This window comes from Corvus cornix, chromosome Z (genome assembly GCF_000738735.6).
Source record: "Corvus cornix cornix isolate S_Up_H32 chromosome Z, ASM73873v5, whole genome shotgun sequence".
NCBI lineage: Eukaryota > Metazoa > Chordata > Aves > Passeriformes > Corvidae > Corvus > Corvus cornix.
In genome coordinates, this window is record NC_046357.1 from 44,830,658 (window position 1) to 44,856,374 (window position 25,717).

Consider the following 25,717-nt stretch of genomic DNA (forward strand, 5'->3'; position numbering starts at 1 on the left):
GGCCTTCGCTTTGGGAGGCATCTTTAATCTGAAACAGCCCTCCTCTGTGAAGGAAATACATCATGTACCCTCTTCATTATACATGATGAGGCGCTGAATGTAGGGCACAAGCTACGCTATGACTGTTTCTGGGAGAGAACACACCAGATTTTAGCAGCTGGTTTCAGCTTAGGGTTTTGGTTCAACACACATTTTTTAAAAATGTGGCAGAAACAGTGATTTGCAGTGTTGTATCTTCTGATTAAGCAGTAACAAAATTACAGCACAAGCCCTTTCTGTTACCTCAGGCCACAGATGCTTCCCTGTCAGCCCAAACACCTTCCCACACTGTACCTGTACCACTTGAACCACAGAGTCATTGTTACAACCTTGTAAAGGGTTAATTCTGCTCTTTTAACTTATGGGAAAAGGGTAAAAAAAGAGGGAAAAAAAAGGAAAAAAAAAGTGTTCCTCTTCATGGAAAGTATAAGAGCTTAACATAAATGAAACAAATCCTCTTGTGCATCCCCTTCCTGTTCAGGGAGTAAATACCCTGCCTGACTTTCTGAGTCTGTTGGACTACCACCATTATGACTATTAAATGACTATTAAATTAATGATGTGCAATAGCAGAAGAAAAAACAAGTATTGAAACTCTTCCCTTACCCCCTTCTGTATCAGCAGTCTTTTCATGACATACCTCACTGGAGGAAGTGCTATTGTTCTCCTCTCTATGACAGCAAAGTTGCCTGCACATGAGGGAAGGTCTGACAGGCCCAGGGTCACCACTTCTGCTCAATATTTTCAAACTATGATCTCCACAGACATCTCTGTCTGGGACTGTAAAATGAAGTGCCACAGAAGGCTGGCTGCTGGAAGCAAAACTGGTGCTTAAGCACACGACTGCTGGAGTTTACTAAACATTTTAAGGCTCTCCTTCTCATTTTTAATACCTCCTCTACAAATCTACCCTTACCAAGCCAGCAGAGGATTAAATATGGGTGGTGAATATCAGAGGGCATCCTGTGCAAGGAACCAGAGTAAAACAACAAAGACACAGGACATATGGTAAGGCTTTTAATGCCAGCCTGTCACTCGCTGGTTCAGTGCTTTTTCACTTTTAAGTGAATTGCTCCATTCCCCAGCCTTCTCTCCAGGTAAAACATTTCTGACCTCTCTGCATGGCCCCATCAGGATGAAGAGAGGCAGGGAGCACATCTCAGGGGAGGGGATGTAGTTTTCTGAGCAGGTGCCCATTCACCTGTGATGCCAGTCCAATCATACTTGCTCACAAGCTAATTTTCAATTTTTTGGCAGAGACAGCTCCTAACAGCCAGGGAAGGCAGTTTGACAGAATTCCTTTTTGCAACAAAATCTTTTTTAAAATAAATAGTTTTCTTGGATATTTCCTCTTGTTTAAGGGGCTATTTGAAAACAAGCAATTACAAAGAATTTAATCTGGTGAGCAATCTTAATTGTTCTTCCTCTTCCTTCTGAGGAAATCACACGCTTTAAACCCAAAGGCCACTTTTATTTATTTTATGAGTACAAATTGGCTCTGTCAGTTTAATTTCCCCTGGCACTGTAACCAGACCTGCTGTTCTTATGAAGAAGAACAGTATGAGACAACCAGTGTAAGAGAGAAATAAAACCAGTTTCTGAGACCGGCAATATGGACAGCACACTCACACCTCAAACCTCTCCTTTCCAGAGAGGACCCCCCACCTGAAACCCGTGTTTCAGACAAAGTCTTGACTGCCTCTGTAGCAGCAGGAGAATAACTGCTCAGCATGAATTACTCAAGGATGGCTACCAAAATAAATTCCAATAGGAAACCTTCACATTAACCCTTAATGAGGGAGCAGAGGGGGCTCTTACATTTCACTAGTGCTTTGCATTTTCTGATGATTTGCAGTGAGGAGGTGCAAAGTAGCTGTTTTTTGCTGCCACTTTCACATGGGACACTGCTTACTGCTCTGACACTGCTTACTGTCAGGGCTGTGTGTTCTTATGGCAGAAAAAGTCTATGGCTTCTCTGGAAAAAAAAAAGCCTCCAGTCTGTACGTGTACTCACATGAATGTCTACTCACCCTGGAAGCTGGGCTACGTAACGTAAGTAGGAAACCTTTAACCCTGGTGAAAACGAAGAGTTTGTGTTCAACACAACCCAAAGAATACCTGGAGGCCCTCTCTTGATGCCATTTGGATTGAAATTCATTTCCAATGCTAAAACTGGTCTTCATTTGTATTTCCATGCTGAACAGGTAAAACTTCTTAAAAGATGTGTTCACACTTGATTGCTCTGAAAACTGGGGCTTTGGGGGCATTCTCCATTCAAAAACAAAGTGGCATGTGGCATGTTTACTACTCCCAGCAGAGCAAACATAAAATACCTTGTCAAAACTACCAGGGATGGAGCCATAAATGCCAATCAGCTGAGAATGCTACGTGTCATGAAAAGATGAGGGCTGGAAAAACAAGTGAGAAAGGTCATACAGCATCCCACTTACTTCTTTTCCTCAGATACTGACAGTTAATATTTAAGGAGCTGCTCATCTCCTTATGTGCTTTCGCATGCAAACAAGGAATCAGAAATGCAAAGTTACTTGGGTTTGTTGCAAGCCATTTAGTGGGGGAAGGACTTCCTCTTGTCTTTTCTCCACTTTTTCAGTGCCTCTCAAAAGTGCTGTCTTACCCACACACTTTTGTTGTGGGTACTGAGGTCGGTGAAAACTCCACAACCTGTGACGTCACATGTGACCACTGTCATCACGCAGTGTGATTCCTGTGGCCATGTACTACAGTCACTTTGCAGTAAACTCTTCACCTCCACTCTTCTGAGGTTTAAAAGTCTAAAGCTTACTTAAGCATCTCTCACTGGAGGGGTATGCAAGCATCTGAGTGCCTCCTTAGTCTTCAAGGTGAGATAACCCAAGCTGGCCTGACCTGCACTCACAGTAGGAGTAGGAAGCAACTCTGCCCTGCTGCAAGCCATCTATAGCTGCTCTGTGCTCTAGGTGTGAGTTGTGCATGGACACCAAAGGGATAACTGAGCAGTCCTCTATCAGCTGCCCAATGGGAATGGTCCTGTGCAGGCTCCTGCCTCTCCTAAACACAAGGTAATTTGAAGAAGCTTTCTCTGGAATGATTTTAAATGTTGTTAGCACTTGAGATGACCTGTCATCCTACACGCTGAGGCTGTTTCTCAGGCAAACACAAAAGACAAGGAAAAATATCCCAAATCAAACCAGTCCACAACCCCCCCAGTTAAAACAAGCAATTTATTGTGGTAGCAAGGAACCTATGCACAGTGTTTGTTTTGATTTGTTTAGATAAGGTGGCTGGAAACAAAGATCCTCAGGAATTTTGAAAAAGCTGATAGAAAAATGTTTGGTTTTAAACAGAACAAAATGTTTAGGTAACTCCCAGACTCCCAGTCTTGCAAGATGGAGTTATGTTTGTTAATATCTATTAATTCAGCCAAAATCTTAAGCTTCTTAACTCTTGCCATCTTGCAAAGTTACATGTCCTGCACTTGCAAAACAGAGAGTAATGTTCAGAGTTATGGGAAGCATAATTTCTTTGTGGAGTCAAACTTTTCCCATGTGGTGGTCTTCTAGATGCAGAGTTGCTGTAGCTTTGAACAGACACAGTACTTTAACTAAACACATACACAAAAGATTGGAAAGGAGAGATCTCAACCATCTAGAACAAAAAAGAACACTTGTTTACAATAACAGCACTCACTGCTATCTGCCATTTACCTAAAGGAGACCAGTAAGAAGCACAGGACAGCTTATCAACATAAATTGATTATGAGCAGTCTACTACAAACCAAGATTAATACTACAAAATGGCAAACGGCCCCAAGCTTAGAAAATATGTGTGCGTTTCAAGCTGCATTTAATGCTTCTTTTGCTGCAATTACTCAGCTGTTATTTCTTCTACACTTAATATTGGCAAATTGGTCAAAACACACCCAACTTTATTCTATAACAATTCATTTGTTTCATTAATAGGGTAGCTGTTTTTTTCTAAACAGGGTAGCTCTCTTTATCGAACAACAGTAGCAGCAATAAAATTACTTTATGCCAGGGAAAAGATCCTTCAAACTCTTTTCCCCTGATTTCCTCCCTCTCACCCCAAACCCTGAACCCCCTGCCCTTCACCATCACCCAGCACCAGCAGAGTGTTCAGAGGGAATCCTGCATAGCACCACAATGATGCTGACTGGCCAACTGATGTTAAGTTTCTCCTGTGACAGGCAGCAAATTCTGAGGCTAAACTTCGCAAGAGCTCAGGATTCAAACAATTGCATTTTCCTTGAAGAACCGCTGAACACACCTTAGGAGGTACAGGCAGGCCATTTCTGGTCTAAAACCACAGCTTAAGTTCATTTCATAAAAACCTTCAAGAAATGAATATTCCTGCTTTCCTATGACTCCAGAAAGATGTGGGAAATGCAAGCACAAGGAAGATGTCTACTCGTCACAAGCTTAAGTCTTAGACATACATCTATCGACAGTGGAGGATGATGCCATCCAGCAAGACTCCACACAAACAAAGATAAGAACTGTGATGCTTAATCAAATGAACATTTCAGGAAATGTTAAGGCATCTTCAACTACAAAAGAAACACAAACATGCATTCCCCGATCACAGTGATTTTCTAGCATTTAGAGGCAATTACTTAAATTTTTCCAGTAGTGTCTTACCGATAAGCTTGTGTCAGGCTGGTTTATCTTCCAAGTCATTATAAACTTCCTCTAATGCTCCCTGCTATAAAACTAAGCTTCACTGAATTGATGGCAATGTGCAAAGAAGTGTAGATACAATTGCAGCATAATATCCTACATAAGTTCAGCATTAAAACTGAGCTCATTCTTCAAGTAATTAATCAGTGCAAATAATTCGGTTCTCTCTAAGCAAGTGAAATGCAATACAACAACATGAATTCTCCTGAAAATCAGGATCCCCCCTGAAATTCCATAGCTTTCTGAGACACAAGATTTCAACTATAAAATTAAACAGGCGAGAACAGGAATGAGCTTGCTGACAGTAAATGCACTGAAACAAGCACCATGTGCCACTATAAGCACACTCCTCTGATGCAATAATATTTTCTTATTTAAAAAAATGCTGGGTAGGAAACATCTGAACTGTCTTTCACACTCTGGAGGGGGAAGTGAAGAAGAATGCTGAAGGAGATTTACTGTAGTGAGGCAGAAACCCCTCACAAATACAAGACATTCCCAAGCAGCACAACTTGTCCTAGGACAAGGTAGATGCTCAAGTTCACATAAATGAAGGAAAAGATAAGGCACTCTGAAAATCAACACATGTGCATACAGGTTTGCACATACTTAATCTTGAAGTCTGAGACTGTGAAACTCATGTGCACTTCAAAAGAAATATCAATTTGAATAAAAGATGTGTAATACCCAAGCCTTATTAAAGGGCTGGCTACAGATAACTTTTACCTGTGTGATAATTAATTCACAGCACATGTGGAAGAGCCTATTTTTATTGATAAGAACATTACATGATTTCTTAATGACATGATTTTCGTTTTCTAAAAATTATCCTCCTGCAAATTTATTTAAGTCCTCATTTAAGAACTGATAGTGAAAAGCTCTCTGTAAATCTGTATTCTTGTGTGAAATAGAGAGCTTTTAGGACTGTTGCTGATACCCTAACTGGGCAGTGTTGCGGTATCTGTCAGTTTCTTGTCATTAGAGATTAAACATATGAATTAGGCCCTGTACACAGACAGTGCAAACTGTTAAGTATTGACAGACCTCAAATCTTACTATATAAATACTGTGCTATTGGTTGAAAGTTTACTAATCTCAGAATTATCTGGGGCAACTGTTTATCTCCTTTTTCTTTTGTTTTTATTTTTTTTACAGGGTTGATTTTCCTTCACACTAAGACTTGCCTACATCTTTTGCCAAGACAAAAAGACATTGCAGCAGTTGTAAATACACTGCGAACACACATTGTAAACACACAATGTTCATTTTGAAGCTCTCCATATATTGCTAATTACCTCTCCAAATATTGCTATACTGCTAATCTTAAGCTCATTACCTCTGCTTGCAAGACATAGCAAATGCACTTGCAGCAGTCTACACTGCTCAAAGCAACAGATGAGAAGACACACAGTGGTTCCCTAGCTGCTGGAGCCTACCCTCCAAGTGCTCTGCCCTGTCAGTGTGCTGTAAGATACATCTTCAAGTTAATTTATTAATGAAAAGGTTCACCACTTGCCAACTATGGGCCAGACCCTGAGACAACAATCAGTGACAGGAGGCCTCCCATCATTGCTGTCACTTAAGAGGAAACTCTTTTGTTGTCACTCTTGGCCAGCCTTGAGTATTACAGATGCTCCATGGGGGATACCTGCCAGAGGCCTTCTTTGCTCCATCACTTGTGAGAGACAAACAGGAGCTGCTCCTTCTTGGAGACTGGAGAACTTGCAATTGTGATTACACATGTTAACTTGTGCGTCTGAAATTTCTCTTTCCTGAGTTTTTTCCAGAATGTTTTCTCTTCCTTCTATTGATCACTGGTTTTCTTCAAGCTTTCTGTTCAGTGCCAGCTGTTCCTCTTCTTCCTCTGGCTTCTTCTATCCACTGCCTACTTGCATCTTTGTAAAAAAGGTCATGCTAAGTGCATCAAGCCACGTTCCTTCCATGTAGCATCCTGCAATAGCAACATCCTGTGATTTGAGCCCGTTCACCCTGCCTCTGCCCAAGCTGGCTTCCACTGAGGTTCTCTGTATGGATCCCACTCAGAACATAATGCTGAAACACAGCTCATCAACTGCCCAGCAGTCCTCCTGCCTGGCCTTTTCCAAGTGTTCAGCTACAATCTGGGTTTACAGATCAGTCTCTCGCTCTAGTCAAACATCAGCACTGAGGCATTTGTTTTTAATTCCCTCCTCCTATTACAATAATAGCAACAATAAAATCAACCCATAATGATTTCCTGGGCTCAAATCAACTGCTCAGCAAATGAGGGCTCTAACAATGACAAGAATGCAGGGTTTTGGAAAGTAATTGCAAATGTTGTTCTAGCTTGTGTCCCCTGTCTACAGCTGTCTGTAGGAGCAGTGAGAAGCTCTCTGCTGCAGCGAACATTCAGGAATTGCAGTAATCACACCTGCATGGAGAACAAGCTTGTCCCTTCCTCTTTGTGGCATCTATCTATCTATCTATCTATCTATCTATCTATCTATCTATCCATCTATATCTATCTATATGTCTAGAGGGAAACAGACAGGGAGCAGTTCTCACTATGGTAACTGTGGGGCCAGAGGATGACTTTATGCTGAGCTTCATCTCTTGCATCTATGCACTTAACAATATATCCTACCTCATGGCAAATTCTAAGCAAAGGAAAGGCTGCCCAGCTTGAATTGTCTTCCCAACCTATACTCCTGTAGGAAAAATTGCACAGAGGCAACTGGAGAAACATGGGATGGCACTGCAATTGCATGTATTAACGGATGCAGTCTGGAAAGTGTAGGCACAAGAAGAAATACATAACGCCTTTCTGTCATTCTTTTGCTGTTACAGGGATAATGGGCAGAACAACACCTTGTGTATTTCTAGTCCCACCATACAAGTACCTCTAACCACACTGTAGGCATCTAGGTGTTTCACAACATGCCAGGAAATTACCTTAATTTCACAGAGTATTTGCAATCAGTATTTTAAAAAACATTTTCTGTAGCAGACCACCCTCTCAGTCCATTTTACAAAACCATGAAGGTTTTGTAAAATTAAGGAGGTCACCAAACTGTGACAACCTAAAACTGGTGAAATGCTTGAAAAAATAATAAGCATTAAGCAGCATGTCAAATATTTGACTCATGACAAGGAAACAAACTTGTGAATTAGATGCCTGGGCATTAATGCCTTAGTATGACACTGCACCCAAGATGCCTTGTAAAGGCTCTGAGATTTTACCTGGGAGCTGCTGGTGAATGGTTCTGTGACAACACCTCCTCACCCTCCAGTGTAGCTGTCCTTTCCTGCAATACATAGCATAAACTGGCCCAAAATTTCACACAAAATTGTAACACGGTTCAGGGGGAAAGGCAGAGCAGCTTCAAACTCTGGGAGGAAGAGCTGGATTACCACCTTGTGAATTACTTGTGGAGCATTACCAACTGAAAGGGAGCCACCAACAGGGGAAACCATGCAACTCACAGCTCCTGTTGTAAGATCGTTACTCTAGCATGAAATTCTAACACATTTGTCCATTTTGAAACCTCTTCCCCCACAGACAACCGTTCTGCACACAACCATAGGGAGGGCAAGGACTGTTGTCAGTAAGAGCCAGTGTGGGGCTTGTGAGAAATTTCTTATGACAGCTGTCCTTTGTCTACCAAACTAAACACTCATGCCGCAATCAGTCCTTTTTTGGGGTTTTGTATTGATCTTTCTTCCTTCCACAGCTGAACATATACCCTTAGAAAAGGGCAACAGTGTAACCATGGAGCACTCCAAGGACACCATCTGCCCTTCCAGGATCACAGCCTTAGACAGTATCTCAGCTTTGCTTTCATTTCTAACTGCTGCTTCTCTGAACAACTGGGTCGTAAACAGGGCTTTAGCTTGCTAGAGAGAGTTAACATCGATATTTGTTTTGCATTATTAATACATACTGTAAAAGGGCTGGAACTGTAACTACTTATAGGCTGAATGCCTAACATTTGGAGTACAAGCTGTTTGTTTGGTGTTTGCCTAGCTCTGGTCTGAACAGGTCATACAGCAGATTTGGGGCAAACCTTGGCTGTTTACTTTCTCAGGAGCAGCCACAGGGCCTGGGGAAGAGACTGGGAGAGAGGCAGCTCACAGCTGAAGCAGCCATACGTGCCTGTGGCATCCCATTAGAAACTCCTTCCCCTTGCCCAAAACTGCTTCCTCCTGCTGTAGGCTCCTTAAAACATGCTTAAGCACCTGTCTAACTTTATTGCCCCCAATTGGCTTCTCTGGTTTTAATGCAGGAGCTTAGAAACTCAGGATGCTGGGAAAAAACTCAAGCTGATTTTCACACAACAAAAACATCACAGCAATCCCTGCCTGCCCCCTACCTCCTCCCCACCCTGACTGACATTTGGTGGTTTCCCTTTCTGACTGACAGCTTAACAAGAACTCAGTGTTCAAAAAGAACTTTTATGAGGAAGAAGAAAATTTATTTTATTTTTCTTTTTATGTACTTTGTAACTCACAAAGTGACAGACAGCAGAGTTTTGTGAGGTGAATACCATTTTTCAAAACTGACACACTCAAAATGAGGCAGGGACCTAAATTAGTTATTGTAACTAAAAAAACAAATACAACAGCTAATCTCAAAATTGAATTCGTATTCCTTATGAGGACCTAAAACTGGCAGTACTCATCATGTGAGAACTCTGACCTATAAATAATCTTAGCTTAGAACAAATGAACATTTTTGCATAATGCATTACAGTTTTCTGGCAGAACAAAAAATAACACCAGACCAAAGCCATGTCTCGTTTTTAAGGAAAAAAACCCAAGCCAGTAAAGCCAACCTCCAAAAAAGGAAATGTCTAATCTACAAGTGCAAGTATTCAAGCATGTCTCCAGCCCTTCTCATTCCGTTTAATAAGAGAGGAAACCAGGCCACCAGAAGTTTACAGACTAATGCAATTACAGGGTGGCTCAATAAGCACTGATTTGTCTGTTCTCTCTGACATGCAATATAAAGCTATGCTAACAGGTCTGGCTTTCCTTTCACAAAGCTGAATACTCACAAATCAATCACAATGGATGTTTTTCAGGAGGGAAATAGCAAGCAGTTGTTGGCAAATATATGAATGACCATTTCTTATAGCTATTTTTAAGATCCATTAACTAACTAAATAATTGGATTTACCTATAAATAACAAATGTATTTTCATCAGATAGCATTTAACATTTCTTACATCACCAGTGAAAAAAAATCCTCTTAGCAGTATTAAAAGGCAAATAAAATTAAACTCATAATCACAGCACCACTTCAGAATCACCACGAACTTTGAACAATTCTGTGAATACAAGGATACAAGTGTACCATTAAAAAGTCACTTGCTGAAAAAAAAGCCACTTGAAGAAAAACCAAGTTGTTTTGCTGTTTGCAAGTGGGATGAACGTGGGAATCAGCCTCTCTTCTGGAATGGTGAGTGGCAGTTTGCACATGGACAACAGCAGAGATCTGGACCAGCTCCAGATGTATTGAAAGCAGAGCTCATTGTTTTTAGGAACCACAAACACTACAGACCAGGCCCTTAAAAGAAAACTGCTGGAATCCTGATGCTTAAGGTCAAACTCCCAGAACTGGTTTCTGACACCTGTTTCTAGGACAGATAGATCTAGATGTTACTGATGTATATACATTCAGATCTGAATGCTAAATTTCAAGTATTCAATAAATGACAAATTTGAGGTTGTCATTGTCCCATCAAGAGGAAAAATAAAATATACATTAGAATGCCAATCCAATCGCTAACTTACAGTGCTTAAGAATCTCAGATTCTGAAAAGAAAGGAGTACAATACTACTTGATTTTCACCACAGCCTGTATAGGAAAGTTGCCACGACTACTTCAAGAGTTTGCTGATCGTTGAGTCTAAAACACCCATACCACAGTCCAAGGGCTGACATTTCTCCTAACCAAGGACCATCATTATTCACATTGTCCACTACAAGGGAAAATACCCAGCTTGTAGAAGGATAATTCAACTTGACCTAGGCAGGCCCTGAGTAGGACCTCTGTGTTGTTCTGTGAGGGCATGGAAAGAGTCTTGTTTTTCTACCCAGAAACGCCATTCATACCATCCTGGTATTCTGTTCAGTGGAAACCATCATGCTTTGCTGTACCTTCCAACTTTGTATAGACATGCATGAAGCAGTATTTCATATTATGTCAGCTGATAATTTCAGGAAACACATGTGGACAGAGCATTGCTGAGTAAGTCAGCTAAGCAGAAATTACCCAAAGGAAATATATGCCTTCAACTAAGGAATTGTGAACATCTCAGCAACTAAGTAACAACATAGCTAATGTGCTTATCAGTGCGTTAGCAGCGACATCACTTCTTACCAATTAGCGTCTCAAAAAGAATAAAGAAAAGATCATAGCTTTGTGAGGTGATTCGACAGAAGCACTGCCCAAACCTGCAGCATAATTAAGGGAATGTCTTCAAAGCAGAGCTCACCCAGACTCATACCTCTGTGTTGCAGACCCCCCCCACTGCTCTGGTTTGCACACAGATGCCTCATTCCTGGGTTTGGGAGAACTACCGTTCTGGCCTAGTAATTCAGGCTGGAGGCCACATGGATCCTGGGTTCATCTCGGAACTGGTGTGAGTGGCTGCCAGTGCTCCTCATCCAACCCTAAGTATGAGTCCGCATGTGTCTGATGTCAACGCACATGGCAATTTCGTAGTGGAAATGGTAATATAAGTACGGCCCTAAACTATGCTGAAACTGCGAAAAGAACTCTTAACTAAGGCACTTCACCTTGACCATTTCATCAGGAAATCTGATAAATGCTCAGAAGCTCTCAGCACAGCTCAGATGGGGACCTCAATGTTCTTGATAAAATCCTAGTTCTAAACCAGCAATAATAACCTGGTCACAGCCTCCAACGAGAGCTTAGCAAAGAGGTGGACACATGAAGGCAGGCTGCAATATCAGGTGACAACAAGATGAAAGCAGTATGAATGAAAAGTGGCGGTCACGCACATGCCATCAACATTACTCTTCTCAGCCACAGGTGTGTGCTGGCATCACAAGGGTAAGACTTGAAGTAAGAGAGTGAGAATGTTTTCCAGGTAGTTAGACAGACTGTAATTAAAGCCATAAGCCATAACTTCTTCCAACCTCACAGGTTATGCAAGGTAAAAAACAAACAAAAAAGCCTCCCAATCTGCAATTTTCAGACAAAGCCTATCTCTCAGAGCAGGAAGGAGCACAAGACATTTCTGATTGCACTGGGGAGTGTTCAGGAAGACCATGAGTAAAATAATGCCTATTTTCTAACAGGAAGACCTTAGCAGTGGTTATAATTAATGGAGGGAACAATTTATTAAGGGCTGTGATTAATACTCCCTTATAGGACATGTGGAATCAAAACTGGATGTTTTTCTAAAAGATAAGATGTAATCCAAACAAAAATCAATTTGGGAAAATCCACTAGTCTGTGTCACAATGCCAATCATAATGGGATCACAGCTGATGCTTTTAACTTTATAACCCATGAATATAGTGAGTCATGAATATCAACAGTACTGTTCCTTCCCCCAGTGAAGTGTCTGGTGATACGATGCCTAGATGTGGGCGGGTTATGATTAATGATATATTTTACTATGACTTTGCTCAAGAACTGTTTTCCCTGATGATTTCCATGGCTTGGACAAGTTCTTTTTCCAGGAATTATGATTAAAAAATTGACTTCAGCAAAAGCTCAATGTTTTTGTATTTATATCCATGTATGTTTTCCCAGCACAAAACGAGCAAAGATATTCTAATGGGAAGTGGAGACAAGTTTTAATTATTTAGAATTTATACCAAAATGGCCCAGATAAATTCATAAACACATAATCAGAATTCCTAATTTACTGCCAGGAGACGGCAATGAAGGTACACAGCAGCTCAAACACAACAATTGTAACTCTCTTGAAAAGGAGTCCTGAAAGTCTCTCTCACTGAACGAGGACAATAAACCCAGTAGACAGCTCAAAACAGCTTAAGACACTTCTGCTGGACAGCTTCTGTTTACAGGTCAGGGAATTTGGTGATATCATCACTCCTCCTTTCCCCAATTTATCTCATTCCTTTCTTCGGCCGTCTTCAATCTCTCAGTCATATGAAAAACAAAGGGCAGTGAGAGCAGACCTGTGTTCCATTGGGTCAGCATTAAAAGACTGAAAACTAAGAAGGGAAAAAGAAGTTGAAGAGAACTGGGAACACTTTTGAAAGGCAGAAGGGCATCACGTAGGAACAGAAACAACAGCCTAGAAGTGGTTTAAGTGCAGTGTGTAGCAGTGTGACTAGCAATTAATAGAGATTAAATGACCCAGGTTACTATAATAATGTGCACAAACTGGTATTGCTGGCACTTGATGGAACCAAAGCTCCCTAATCAAACAGCAATAAAAATAATCCCATTTGCTCAGATGCCATTATTAAAGTCCCAGGAAGCCAAGAATTGCCAGCACAAAAATGTGGCTATATAGGCCTTTTTATTTTCCTCATGTTTTTAAGCTGTTAACAGTGAGTCTGACTTTTTTCCAAGCTTTTCTCTGCTACCAGAAAAAGCTAGAATCTTTTCTTTACTTTTAAAAATTCTTTTAGATAGTTACTCTTTAAAAATTCTTCTATGCTCCTTCAGTCACATGAACTCTGATTTCCAGCAAAATGCTCACTTTCCAACACTCAAAAAAAAAAAAAAAAAAAAAAAAAAAAAAAAAAAAAAAAGGCAGTACAGAGAGGACAAAAACACTTCTGTGCAAGCAAGCACCATCCAGCCACGGTGGGCATTCACGGCTCACTCTTCTGAAGTTTACCTTATAGAACACTGAGATTCTTTGCTAGGACCTTTTATGTTGAGAAGAGAACGGGCAGTATGTGATCCAAGTCTATGCAACTGGAGTCATCTTCTGCTACTGCATTATATTAAGTGCAAGTCAGCTCCTTGCAGCATGCTTTTGTATCTACTTGCTATCAAGACAGATTATCAGTCTGAAAACACCACTTCAGATGTAAGACAAGAGGATTGTTTTTCACTGTGCAGTGCTGTTTATTTGCCTGGCAACACAGGTTCTTGTAAGAGCTACGGAGTTATGTTAGATACCACGCTCAAGCTTCTCCTGCCTGAAAAATGTCAGGAAATTGTATCAGCTCTTTAGTCTGAAGACAAGCAGCCATGAGTTGATTCATCTGAATCACTGGAGACATACTGAGAGCACTTTTGGTTAAGTATTGGCTTTCAGTGCCATAGTTAGGAATATGTGGTAGTTGGAATCCAGGAACCACCAGCTAGAAACTATTATTTGCAGTAATCATAATGAGTATTTCTTCCAAATCCTGGCTTTACCACATCACTTGATAAAATATAAAAATCTAGAGACGCTAGAACTAAGAGATGTATGTGTAAAAGAAAAGCACCACCCCACCCAGCCAAATGCACCTCAACAATATTAAAGGACCACATCTACCTTTACTGTTAAGACCTTTCCATTTTTTTTCTGATCTAATTCAAAACAATTTAGTGCAAACATACAGACTCAACAGTTCAGTAAAAATCAGAATGCCAAGCCTGATGGAGCAACTGCAGAACTCTGATGATTTACAGCCTTTATTTGTTTCTTGTAAGGCTTATGATGTCCTTTAGTCACACACCTGGAAAGACTGTGACTCTGCTTTAGGGAATTTATGTTCCTGCAGTTCCTCCTTACTTCCTAAGGGCTTTGCACAAATTACAGCTTTTTAAATGAGCAGCGTTCATTAAAACAAATTATCTGTACTGCAGCACTGCCTGGATGTGCCCCTAATGAGCCTTAGAGCAGTTTTGCTATGTACCAGGAGACTAGAGGCAGCCCTGCCTTTTCACTAATCATACCTGTGCTAACCCCAAAGCCCCCAGCAATAATGTTTCGGCAAAGCTTCTCCATTTTTGGCATCACTATAAATATTACCTTCAAACTACCGTCACATTATCTTTGTACACTCAACCCTGCACTAGTCCAAATCAAGGAGAATTTTGCTGTGGACTTCAGCAGAAGCATGCTGTAAGCCGGAATGCTGATCACATGCAATGGTGAGCTGGACAGTCTTTCAAGTATGAAATGCTAAATGGTGACTTTGGCTGGGCCTAAGAGAGAAGAAATACTGCAGCCTTCCTCCAGCAATATACTCCTCGACAGTATACTTTAATCAGCTGTCTAATTAATATGATTTAATAAATATTAATGTACAACAGTGTCTGCACAGGCAAAAGGTAATATGAAACTTATCACTGGCTTGACTAGATTAACTCATTGCAATAGAGAAATGCAAATAAGTAACAAATCCAAACATTTATATTAAACTGCACTGTTTATTTTAAACACATAGAAGGCAGATTTGTACATGGGGGGCTATGGACACCTTCCATACTGCTGCCACACTTGAAGATTTAAACCAGTCCAGCATTACCCAGAGAAAGTCCTGTGGAATTCAGACTTTCTGAGCACAGCTCTACATAAAACACTTCACAGCTTGATCCTGGCTAGTAGTCCATGCACATCTGCAATGAATGGCTGGTATGCAGACAGCAGGCTACGACTTCATAGCCTGGCACAGTCATAGCAGTCATTACTTCATCCATATAGGGATGCAGTACCACTTTTTTGGGAGAAGCCATCTCTGGCTGATTTTGAGCAAGCAATTATGGAAAGAAAGCTGAGAGTATCACTGAGAGTATCACTTACTTCCATGAAGTGGCCATCCTCCTGAGGAATTGCAATTAGAACAGAAATACACATATTCCTATCTGAGCTGGTATCACAACCACAATATTGTCCTGCAAGGGCAGTAAATATATTTAATCTTTTAACCTTTTTTTGACAGCAAGTGGGCACTTGATTTCATTTGATGTGAGTGTTCCCCAGGCACCCTATTTAATTTTTGGCTTAAGCAATACCCTGAGCTGAAGCTCAGACACTGAACTGCAGCCAATGCTGGCAGCTTTCTGACACCTTAATGCATTTGGATACAAACATCCAAAATTTATTATCATTGCTCTAGTACTTGCACAGTTCTGTACAGCATAGAATTCAATGAAGAATGCCATGCCTTCAGGGACCCACTGGACACATGGCCAAATTTTCTCTTCATCTATAGCTTCTGGTAATATACTGGGTGTCTCAGATATGCTGTAACTTATGACTGTGAATCTGTCTATGTTAAAATAGAAACAGGACAAAAAAAACACTTCATGGACTTTCTGAGGTTTTTTTTTCAGTAATGCTTGATTAAGACACCAGGGGGAAAAGGGAGAAACTTCTGCAGAAATTGTGGTTAGATAACTGCTAATTTTGCAAACCATACATTGCAGATTCATATTTATTCAGAAGTAAGCTTTCATGATATAGTAAGGAATAGTTGAGAAACTAAAGTCTCTGCTGAAAGGGATCCCAGACCCAGCTGAGAACCTGCTCCAGCTGGAAAATTTCACAAATACCAGCCCTTTGGAAGTCCTGGGCCACCCTTTTTACAGCACAAAATCCCACCTCCATCCCAAAGAAGATTATGTAATGACTGATAAGTGATCTATACAATCTGTATAGTTGAATCCTTTAAGAAAAAAGGATTAGAAAGGGAATAGTCAAAATGGACTTAGCAACAACGAATTCAAACTGTCCTCATATAGAAAACATAGGTGTACACAGGTCTTGATCATTCTGTTTTTAAGTACGCACTTTCTAGAGAGACTGATAGAAAAAATCAAACTTCAGATATCATAAAAGCTAGTGAGATACAAGTCTTGCTAGTTGTAAGAACAAAATGGTGCAGTTAACATTTTAATATTGGTTCACCTCTTTTGGTTCACCTCTTTCAAGGAGGGAGACAGAAAAAGACAGATCAGAAGACACTATTTAGAAACCATAATTTCCAGTATTTTGTTGCAACTTCTGAAGCTATAAACCTATTTTCAAAGTTTAAAGATCTTCTGTCATTTGGCACTTTTGGAAAGAAAACCCATACCAAGTGTTTCAAGAGTTGTGATAATATCAGGAGAGCTGAGGAAATGCAATAGGTATTTTTGAATTGCAAACTAACTCTTTCATATTAAATGCCATCAGAGACTAGTAAACTGGTTTCATGGAAAAGAATACTGCCATGTACTGTGAGAATAAGTGTAGAAATAATGACACCCAAATTAATTTAAGGTTACACTTTTCAGATGCCAATCTTGACCATAGTTGTTCTACTGCTACAGTTAATTGTACTTTTGCGAATCCTCAACACTAAAGGTTTTGAAGAAAATCCAATTTAGAAGACAACTAACAATTATTAAGCAACTAGAGTGACTTAGAATCAGAAGTTCTGGATTTCACTCTCCTATTTGCTGCTGACTTGATGCATGACCTTGAATAAAAAACTTACCCAGACTGCAATCCTACCTTAACATGTGTCTCCTAAGACTGCTATGAGGTTTAATTCATTAATCCATCCCTATAAACCTTTCAAAAGCTTAAGGATAGAAGGGCCTATGGAACTTAAAATTATTAACAATATTTTCCTACACAGAGGTACACAGTGATGTATGTTTGATGTATGAATACAAAAGCAGAGACATATAAACATACACGATATGTTTTCACAGAACTTCTGACTTGTTCCCTCAAGTTACAGCTATTTGAAAATATGCAATGAAGAAATGAACAAGACACATCCCTACAGATCCTTCATTTTCTGTGTAAGTAGCTCTAATGCTGCCTCCCCTTTACAGCACATTCATGCAATTACAAATTATGGTTGTTTAACAATATTATAAAAATAAATCATTCTTACCCTCAAACCCTGCTCCATGGACAAGCAGAGGACCTGCCAGGGTGCTGTGTACCTGAACATGTTTGGCCCCTTTTGAAGACAGACAAATAGCAAAAGGCACACAAGTCTCTCAGGTCTCCGGGTTGGTTTGCATCTGAGGGATGCTTAAATAAAGAGAAATCTTTCAGATGTACTCTTCAAGGGGCCACTCGAGCAGACTCTTAAGACAGTGTTACAGCCATTCCACTTGCACCCCGAGGAACTGAATAACTAATTCAGTAAGAGGCTTTTTTCCTCGGGAAGAGCTTAGCTCAAACTCAATTAGCATAAATAGGATGACAACCTTTGAACCTCCCACTCCTCACCTCTCAGAGGAGAGGATGGGGGACAGCATGTCACGGCAGGGTCGCTCCTTCTCCTGCAAATCTTGGGTTTGTTTGTGTTTCCATTGCAGGCATTTGACTCTACTTCACAAGTCCAGAAGCAGCTATCAGAGACAATCTGTAGCTTTGCCTTCTTTATTTTTGCTATTACCTTTTAGCCTGACTGAAAGGAAATCCCTCTTCCTCCTGTCAGGAGGGATTCCCTCCTGTCCCTGTCTCCGGCATCCTGACCTCTACTTGGCAATCGGCATAATAATAAATAATAAATTCACACAGAAGCTGCTATGATCACTCTCATGTTACAGTCACTACATTAAATAAAATTACCACCCTAAATTAGACTGAAAGGTTTCCTCCAAAATACCCCCCGACTGAAGTCTTTGCAATGCTGAAAATAAGATATACTGCAGCCTTGCTCATGGTTTAACTTTCCTCAGTGGTTATCATTTTTTCAATTAGAGAATAAGGCCTATTCTCAGAGACATTAAACTGGTAAAAGAGCAAAGCTCAGTTATTTTCTACTTTTATGTGATTTCATTGATGAACCAAAAAGGCACTTGTGAACCCTACTCCTGCCCAGAAAACAGTGGGATGCTGTACACATACCACTGCCACATTTGCTTTTCTTTTATTGCAGTTGTTTGTATGCACAAACCATCACAGATGCAAGTCCATACAAACAGATCAAGCAACTAGATTGTCCTGGTTTCTTTCTTTAGCTTCAATAGAGGGAGAAGAAGTAATTTTATACTTATATCGACTCAAATCTGACTCAGTGTACCTCAATATTTTATCTCCAGTACTTGTACTGCAGCAATGCCACCCAAATAAATTACAGGGATGCAGGAAGAACTGTACAAGAGTTGTCTCTATAGACACTCCTACCAGAGAACAGAGGCTGGGCTCAGCACTGCTCCCCCTTCAGCTCAATGTACAGAAAGCATAGTTCTGCGAGTCCTACTGGAGCACACACTACTGTTCTGTGAGGAAAATTCTCTGAAAAAATGTTCCTCCCCATAAATATTTTGTCTTTCTTGACAGTGAAGGGACAGACAGCCACTGAAAACAGCCAGACCCTACTAAAGTACTGATTTGACCAAGTACTTGGCAATAACACACACACCTGAGGTCTGGACTAACATGGATACAGGAGAACTTAGGTTAAAACACAAGATAGAGGAAATGCTGCCTTCTGCTAAAGCAACACTAAGTTACTTCAGTACAGACAAGGGTAGGACTGTGGATTTTGGTGAGAAATGGTCATTATACACATCCTTTGAACCTTCTCATGGCCAGATTTGCAAACAAATGATGTGGCAAACAAACAAGCCTGTCTGCATGCATCTTCATCTTGTACCTTCTTAGTAACTTTCTTTTTTTCCTCTTCTTTCTTTTTCCTCATTACCTATATGATGAAGTTTATACCACAGTATCTAACTCTAAATACCACAGCATTTAAACTCCAAATTTAAATGAGAATATAGATACAGAATGGATCAACCTAAGTACTAAGATACAATTCTGCAGACTTGACAATGAACTAAGTCTGCAAAAATACCTGAAACCCAGGAGATCGTAAGGAAAATACTAATGACAAAATGTTTTACCTTAACATAGAATATTAAACAAGCTTCTTAAAAAGAAGACCTCTGATCTTTGATTTTCATAGTGGAACAACTGAGTGCTCTTGAACAGCTCAGAAACCAGCTAGCTGGAAATATGGTGATATATCAGCCATATTTAGAACAGTTAATTAACTGTGAACAACACATTGAAGCTGCTTTTACATCTTTTGCATTAAGAAAAGAGAATTCATGCAAGTAAACAGTTAAAAATGCATAATCTGAACTTTTATGACCTTACACACATACAAATATAATTTGCTTATTTTCTGCAGAAGTAAGCCATCTTTTTTCCCCTTTCACTCTAAGCATTCCCCCCTTTCTTTTAAATTAGGAAAAAACAGGTCTACTAAAACATCTCCAGCCCACAGCCAATTTTAAGTGAGATCACAGAGCCGCTGATGTTAATAAAAACATTTGCATATGAAGATCAGAAAGCCAATGCCATTGTTGACTTGTCTTCAGGGAGAAACAGCGAACAAACAGACACACTAGAAGGGACTGTGCCATCCAAGCAGGGTCTATTGACAGAGAGTACATGCTAATGAATGCCCACTGTGTCTGAAAGCCCATCATTCTTCCCTTTCACCAAAAATCATTAACACCAGGGGAGAGCTTTCTAGGGCTCAGAAGTCAAAATACTAACACTCACAGCATTTCCCTCCAGCGGCTTGTTGTCAGAAGAGTTAGTGTTGAAATCTTCTTGGAAAAGGTAGGCAGGATTTACAGTAGCGATGCAAAATGCAATTGGTCCTTGGAGGAGAATGCAAAGCACGTACCAATAAATATCACACCCACATTCTGTGGTTTTTGTTTCTCAAGCAAGGGTCATTCGACTTCCTGTGAGACTCTGACACTACAGGATTTACTAGTGCTGCACTTCCACCCCTTCTTTTATTTCCCAATAAATACAAAGCCTTAGGATAAGGTTAAGAACTTATTCAAGCTGATGAAGCCAGAAAAGTTGTTTATCTTCCAGTTGTCCATGAGTAAAGAAGATGAGACACTGCATCAAAGAGATAAAACCTCCTGCTGTGAAAAACACATGTGTCTAAAATATTAGACTGGAATTTAGGAGACCAAATTCAATCCCAGGCTCTGACGTCTCAGAAAAAATCACTTAATTTCAGTGTCTTTTATCAGAGAGGTGTCTATAGCATATTTTGTGAGCTGTGTGCAAAGAGTGTGCTTATGAGGACATCTGCTAATTTATTTCCTTCTTTGAAGACTTCAGAACTAATCCCTAACATAACATTAGTGAATGAGACTGATCCATATTGTACCTTTTTCGTTTTGGTATCCAAAGAACCCAAGAAGAAAAGGCACCCAAGATTTTAAACTTTCTTTTTTCATTTTACTGCCCATTGAAATGGTTCATTACATTTTCCTCGTCCCTCAGTGCCCCACTGAAATGCAATGGCTCATGCAGGAGAGTGTACTGCAGTCCCAGAAGTGTGAGGAAGACCTCCGCTTCCATTCCTCTGCTCACCACTTCTGACATTTGACAGAGGGGAATCTGAAATTCCCTGAAATGCCTTTGGTTTTGTCCATGCTATATGCATGTGGAAACACAGAAGTGGTGTGAGGAATAAGGCATCACTGTGCTCTTTATTCCCTTACAAAAGGTAGGGAACAATTTGTACTTGTCGTACAGAATGTAGCCTGGCTGGCAAAGGACACTGCCATTGCCACATAGGAGCCACAGGCTCTCAGTCTTGGCCATGAACACTCAAAGACTTTAAATAACCACAAGGTTTGACAATTGCAAAATACATGGTTTGATGATATGAAATTTGGGCAAAAGTACTTGGGAGTCTAATCCTGCATAGTCTCCATCTGTAATTACTGAATGTCATGAGCACTTTATTACAAAAACAAGAACTGCAGAACTGAACAAGAAAGTTCAAGAATTCAGCCTGGTAAGCTCCTCAGGAAAGAGTGACAGGTATTTTTAGTATTGTTGCTTTTTTATTATTATTTTTACTACTGTTATTCTGTACTACTGTACTGCTGCTCTTCCCTTCCTATGGCAAGAATCCTCCTACAGGTATAAAAACCTCATTATCCATTCCTGCCTCCAGGCTGGAAAGGAGTAAGATAGAAATTTTAAAGCAGCCAGTCTCTAAATCTCCTGAATTAAATTTATCATTTTGTTCACCTTACCTCTTCTGTTGCACAACATTTCATAATCCCCATTTTATATGTGACATAAAAGACAGATTCAAAGTTATCTTTATCATCAGACAGTATATGCAAGATGTCAGATAGTACACCAAAACATGTAGTATCAGCAACATGAGAAGCCTGTCTTTTCCAATCATGTATCTCAAAGGCTAAGCAAATTTTCATACACAGATGGAGAAGCTTGAAAAAAAGCAGGAAAGGTTTATCCGGACCCTGGATGTGAAGCCTGGAGCATGAGAAGCTAGAAAACATCCTATTGCTTTGTGAAAAAAAGTCAAGTTATTATGCAGGTGTGCTAATGATTGGGTGCTGAGCCCAAAACATTAGGGTTTTTTCTTTTTTTTTTTCCCTGTTTTTTTTTTTTTTTAGTCAGTCTAATAAACTGTTTCTTCTTACAAAACCCATCTCCACTGTTTTCTGGTAAACTTCTGTGGATACAACACTGTTGCTATTATTCAATGTCCATCTTCCTTACAAAAACGTGCCATCTCTGGGAAAACAAGAATGTGTAGTGGTTACACCATCAGCTAGTACTAGGTGACCCAAGGAGTAATAACATAAGGACTATTTCAATAAGAGCATATACAAGAAATGTACTAAATGCCTAGTACTAAATTATTTTCTCAACACTTAGAAAAACTTGTTTCATCACAAGAAAAAGACTTTTTTAGAATATTTTAAAGTGAGAACAAGTAATACTAACTAGGTGACTACGGGCTGGACTAACTGTCTAGAAAGATTAATTCAAGTAAACAAAAGAAACTTGAGGACCACAATTTTCTACCTTCCATTTGAAAGGAAAAGCAGTAAGAAAGGGTGTAAGAAAAAGGTATTTTGTACAAATGCTCTGCAGCTATACATGAATGTGACTCTTGACTGCATTTATCAGAAGGAATGCATGAGATCATGAAGGCTAAGATCTTAACAGTCACTGATTGCAAAACTTCCCTTGAATACATCAATCTGTGCACTGCAAACAACTAGTGATGATATCGAGGCGTGATCAATGAGGTTTTCACATCATACAGAAAATTACTTGGCTTGGTGCTTCCTAGCATGTTGTGAAACAAATCCTACCACCAAAATCACGGGAAGAAGACATCATGCAATCCCCAGTTTAGCTCTAGGTTCTCTAGTTTAGCTGCTAAGGCATGGCTCACAACACAAGGAATTTAAGTGGGTATCTGGCTGTAGAGTGCAATGAGCTTTAGACTGGGCTCATTCACTGGTAATCACAAGGCTCTGCCTAAGCAGGAAATCCTGAATTTTCACTCACATTCTTTTCAAAACAAATACAACTGCTGCTTGACCACCTTTTAACCTCTGAAAGACCAAAAGCCAAACATTTTTACAAGCGGGAAAGATGACAAATGTCCTGAAACTATTAGGAGAAGAGGAAACTCCCTTAAAATCTTCACTGGAACGGCTATGGGGGGAAAGAGAGATCATCCTAACTCTGAGACACACAGTGTAAAAGGAACAACAGGAACAGAAGATAGAGTGGGATTTAGTACATAGTACATAATCTGTCCTGAAAAATACTGAGAACTGGCCAACAGTTCTCCTTTTCAGCTTTTCTAGGGTGTCCCTGTGTATGCCAAGTGTGTCCCTGGGCTGTCTACACAAGGAATTATGTACTAATCATGGAACTGCAACCTCTTGTGGTTTAGCAGAAAATATCACAAGCACTTAGATGACAACAATTGGGATCAAGTGTAACTCACCATGGATGGAAAAACAGGCTTTTCACTAGCCCAACAGCACTTGAAAGGTGCTGGCACTGTGGTTTTGATACTGATGCAAGGAGAGCAGGCAGCCACAGTTACAGGGCAGTGCAAGCCAGGCCAAAGGAGCTGCTGCTATCCTGCCCACCTCTGCCCTGGCCGTGCTGGGTTTGCTTGTCTGTCTGATGATATGGCTGAAGAGTAATCTCAATAAAAAGAATGGAAAGAGTGGTTCATATTTGTCTAAATTCAGATTCCAACTGAACAAACACCCATATTACACATCATAAATTGACACTGCAGTATCCTAACCATCATATTTACCTCGAGTGGTCAGCTAGTGAGCCACCAGCTCAGCATCCCCCCTCCTAATCCTGTGAAATTTGTTCAGCTCACAGTTCAAAACAATGTTTGTGTGCAGTTCAAATTCACAAATACGCTTTCCATTTGCAATATCTCAGACCCCACTGCAAAACTGCTTCAGGAACTTTAACAAATGCATGTTATGAATTGGACTGAGAGAAGAAGGAAACAAGATTTCCTGTGTCATCTGGTCCCATCACCTGTTGCAGCAGGAAAGCACGACAGCTTATCATCTTCATGGAATTCTTCAAACTCTGTCTTTAAAAAAACAAAGAAAATTTGTTCCCACTGTTGCCATGGCAGTTTTAGTTTTGATCCTCAAGGGCTGGCTTCTAGTTTCTAATCTACATCTACGAATATCTAGTTCATCTCTGTTCTTTTTCCAGTACTGACCATTTGATTAGTAACCTATTGCCCTTCTTGTTGTTTCCCTCCCTGATGCATATATAAACTTTTGATATATCCCAGTCTGCAATTTTCTAGACTAAACAAGTAAAGCTCCTTTAATCTCAAATTGTATGTCAGGATTTCATCTCTTGGCTGTCCATGCAGACCCCTGTGCAACCACTTCAGTGTCAAGTCATGCCCCTATCCCTTTTGGAAATGCCCTGACTGGTGAGTAATCATAACCAAAGAGGGAAGAAATCCTCTTTGTATTGCCACATAAGTAATGTCAGCCCTCAGGGAAACACCTGGGTACATAAGGAAGGTATTTATACAGAAAGCATATGGGCAAAAAAAGGGTGCATAGCACAGGAGGTGCTGGCAGTGGGTGGCAGTGCAGGAGCCGCTCACAGTTGTACCCCTCTCATCTAACAGGATTACACCAATTAAGAGATGACAATAGCTGCAAGCAGATGGGCATTTCAAATACAGACGTTTTCTCCAAAACTGGTAGCAGCAGCAACAGCTGTGCTGAAATGGCAATGAGTCAGTGCACCACCAAACACAGAAAGTATGTCGTCCTTCATGGACTGTCTTACACCTGCTCCTCTCAAACGGCCCGACACAATTTCTTTACCCTCTAATTGTCTTCCAAGCTAAACCGACACTGAGCTAATGAGTGAATGATTAAGCACCAGCCCATGCTACTCTATGCCCTGGATACGATTACCAAAGTTACAGTGCCAAGCTAAACACTTGCAGCTCATTTCCTTTGCATGAAATGTCATCAGAAGGGAAAAACGAAACTGAGGATGCTCATGCAACCACTTTGTTTACAGGAGAGAAAGTTTCAGTAACTCAGTGGGGAACTCGGGGAGAAAATCCCTTCTCCCTTTGCACCGTGCTCTAACTCTTTGTGTTGCAGCAGTCAGTACCACCACGACCACAAAATCGGTCACCTCTCAGACTGTCAGTTTCATGGCACTGTCCTGACACGAGTCATTGCAGAATGCAACAAACAATTTTCAGAAATATGGATCCAAGCCTCTCTGAATCGTGCGTCACACCCCTTGCCCTGCTACCAGCACCAGCCCCTGCCACATCCTGGCCCCCTACCAGCTCCACTCTTCCTGGCACCCCATTCCCTGCTGTGTCCCGGCCCCTCTGCCAGAACCTCTTCTGCATGCCTGAGCATGGCTGGGCACTGCTGGCACTATCTGCAGGCATTCAGAGGCTCTATGTCCTGCTGATTTTGGGGTTGCACAGCCTTGGGAAGGTTTAACAGAGGTTACCCCTGCACGGGTACACAGATCTTGGCGCTTCAGAACAGCACCCGTTGGCAAAAACTCTTTGCAGCTATGGCTGCGAAACTGGGTATGGAGGAAAACTGCTCTTCTTTGCTCACTCAAGTCTCAGCCTCCCTCCTAAAACTTCTTATAAAGCCTACATCTAGGTCTCACATGCACTGACTTTTGCACTACAATGGGAAGAGGGAAAACGGAAAGACACAGTCCCAACCAGAAAGT

General features: G+C 40.6%; 1 protein-coding gene across 8 annotated transcripts in view; it reads right to left on the reverse strand.

Moving 5' to 3' along the window:
* The window catches only part of PALM2AKAP2 (PALM2 and AKAP2 fusion), a 267,420-nt gene that overhangs the window by 36,434 nt on the left and 205,269 nt on the right, over window positions 1–25,717 (reverse strand). The window contains exon 1 of one of the 8 annotated variants that reach the window (XM_019286882.2): window positions 17,553–17,798. The exons of the other annotated variants lie outside the window; for them this stretch is intronic. Within the exon in view, the coding sequence (XP_019142427.2) occupies window positions 17,553–17,612 (60 nt within the window). The 5' untranslated portion in view covers window positions 17,613–17,798. Of the gene's footprint in view, window positions 1–17,552; window positions 17,799–25,717 lie in introns of those variants that run through there. 8 annotated transcript variants of the gene reach the window in all.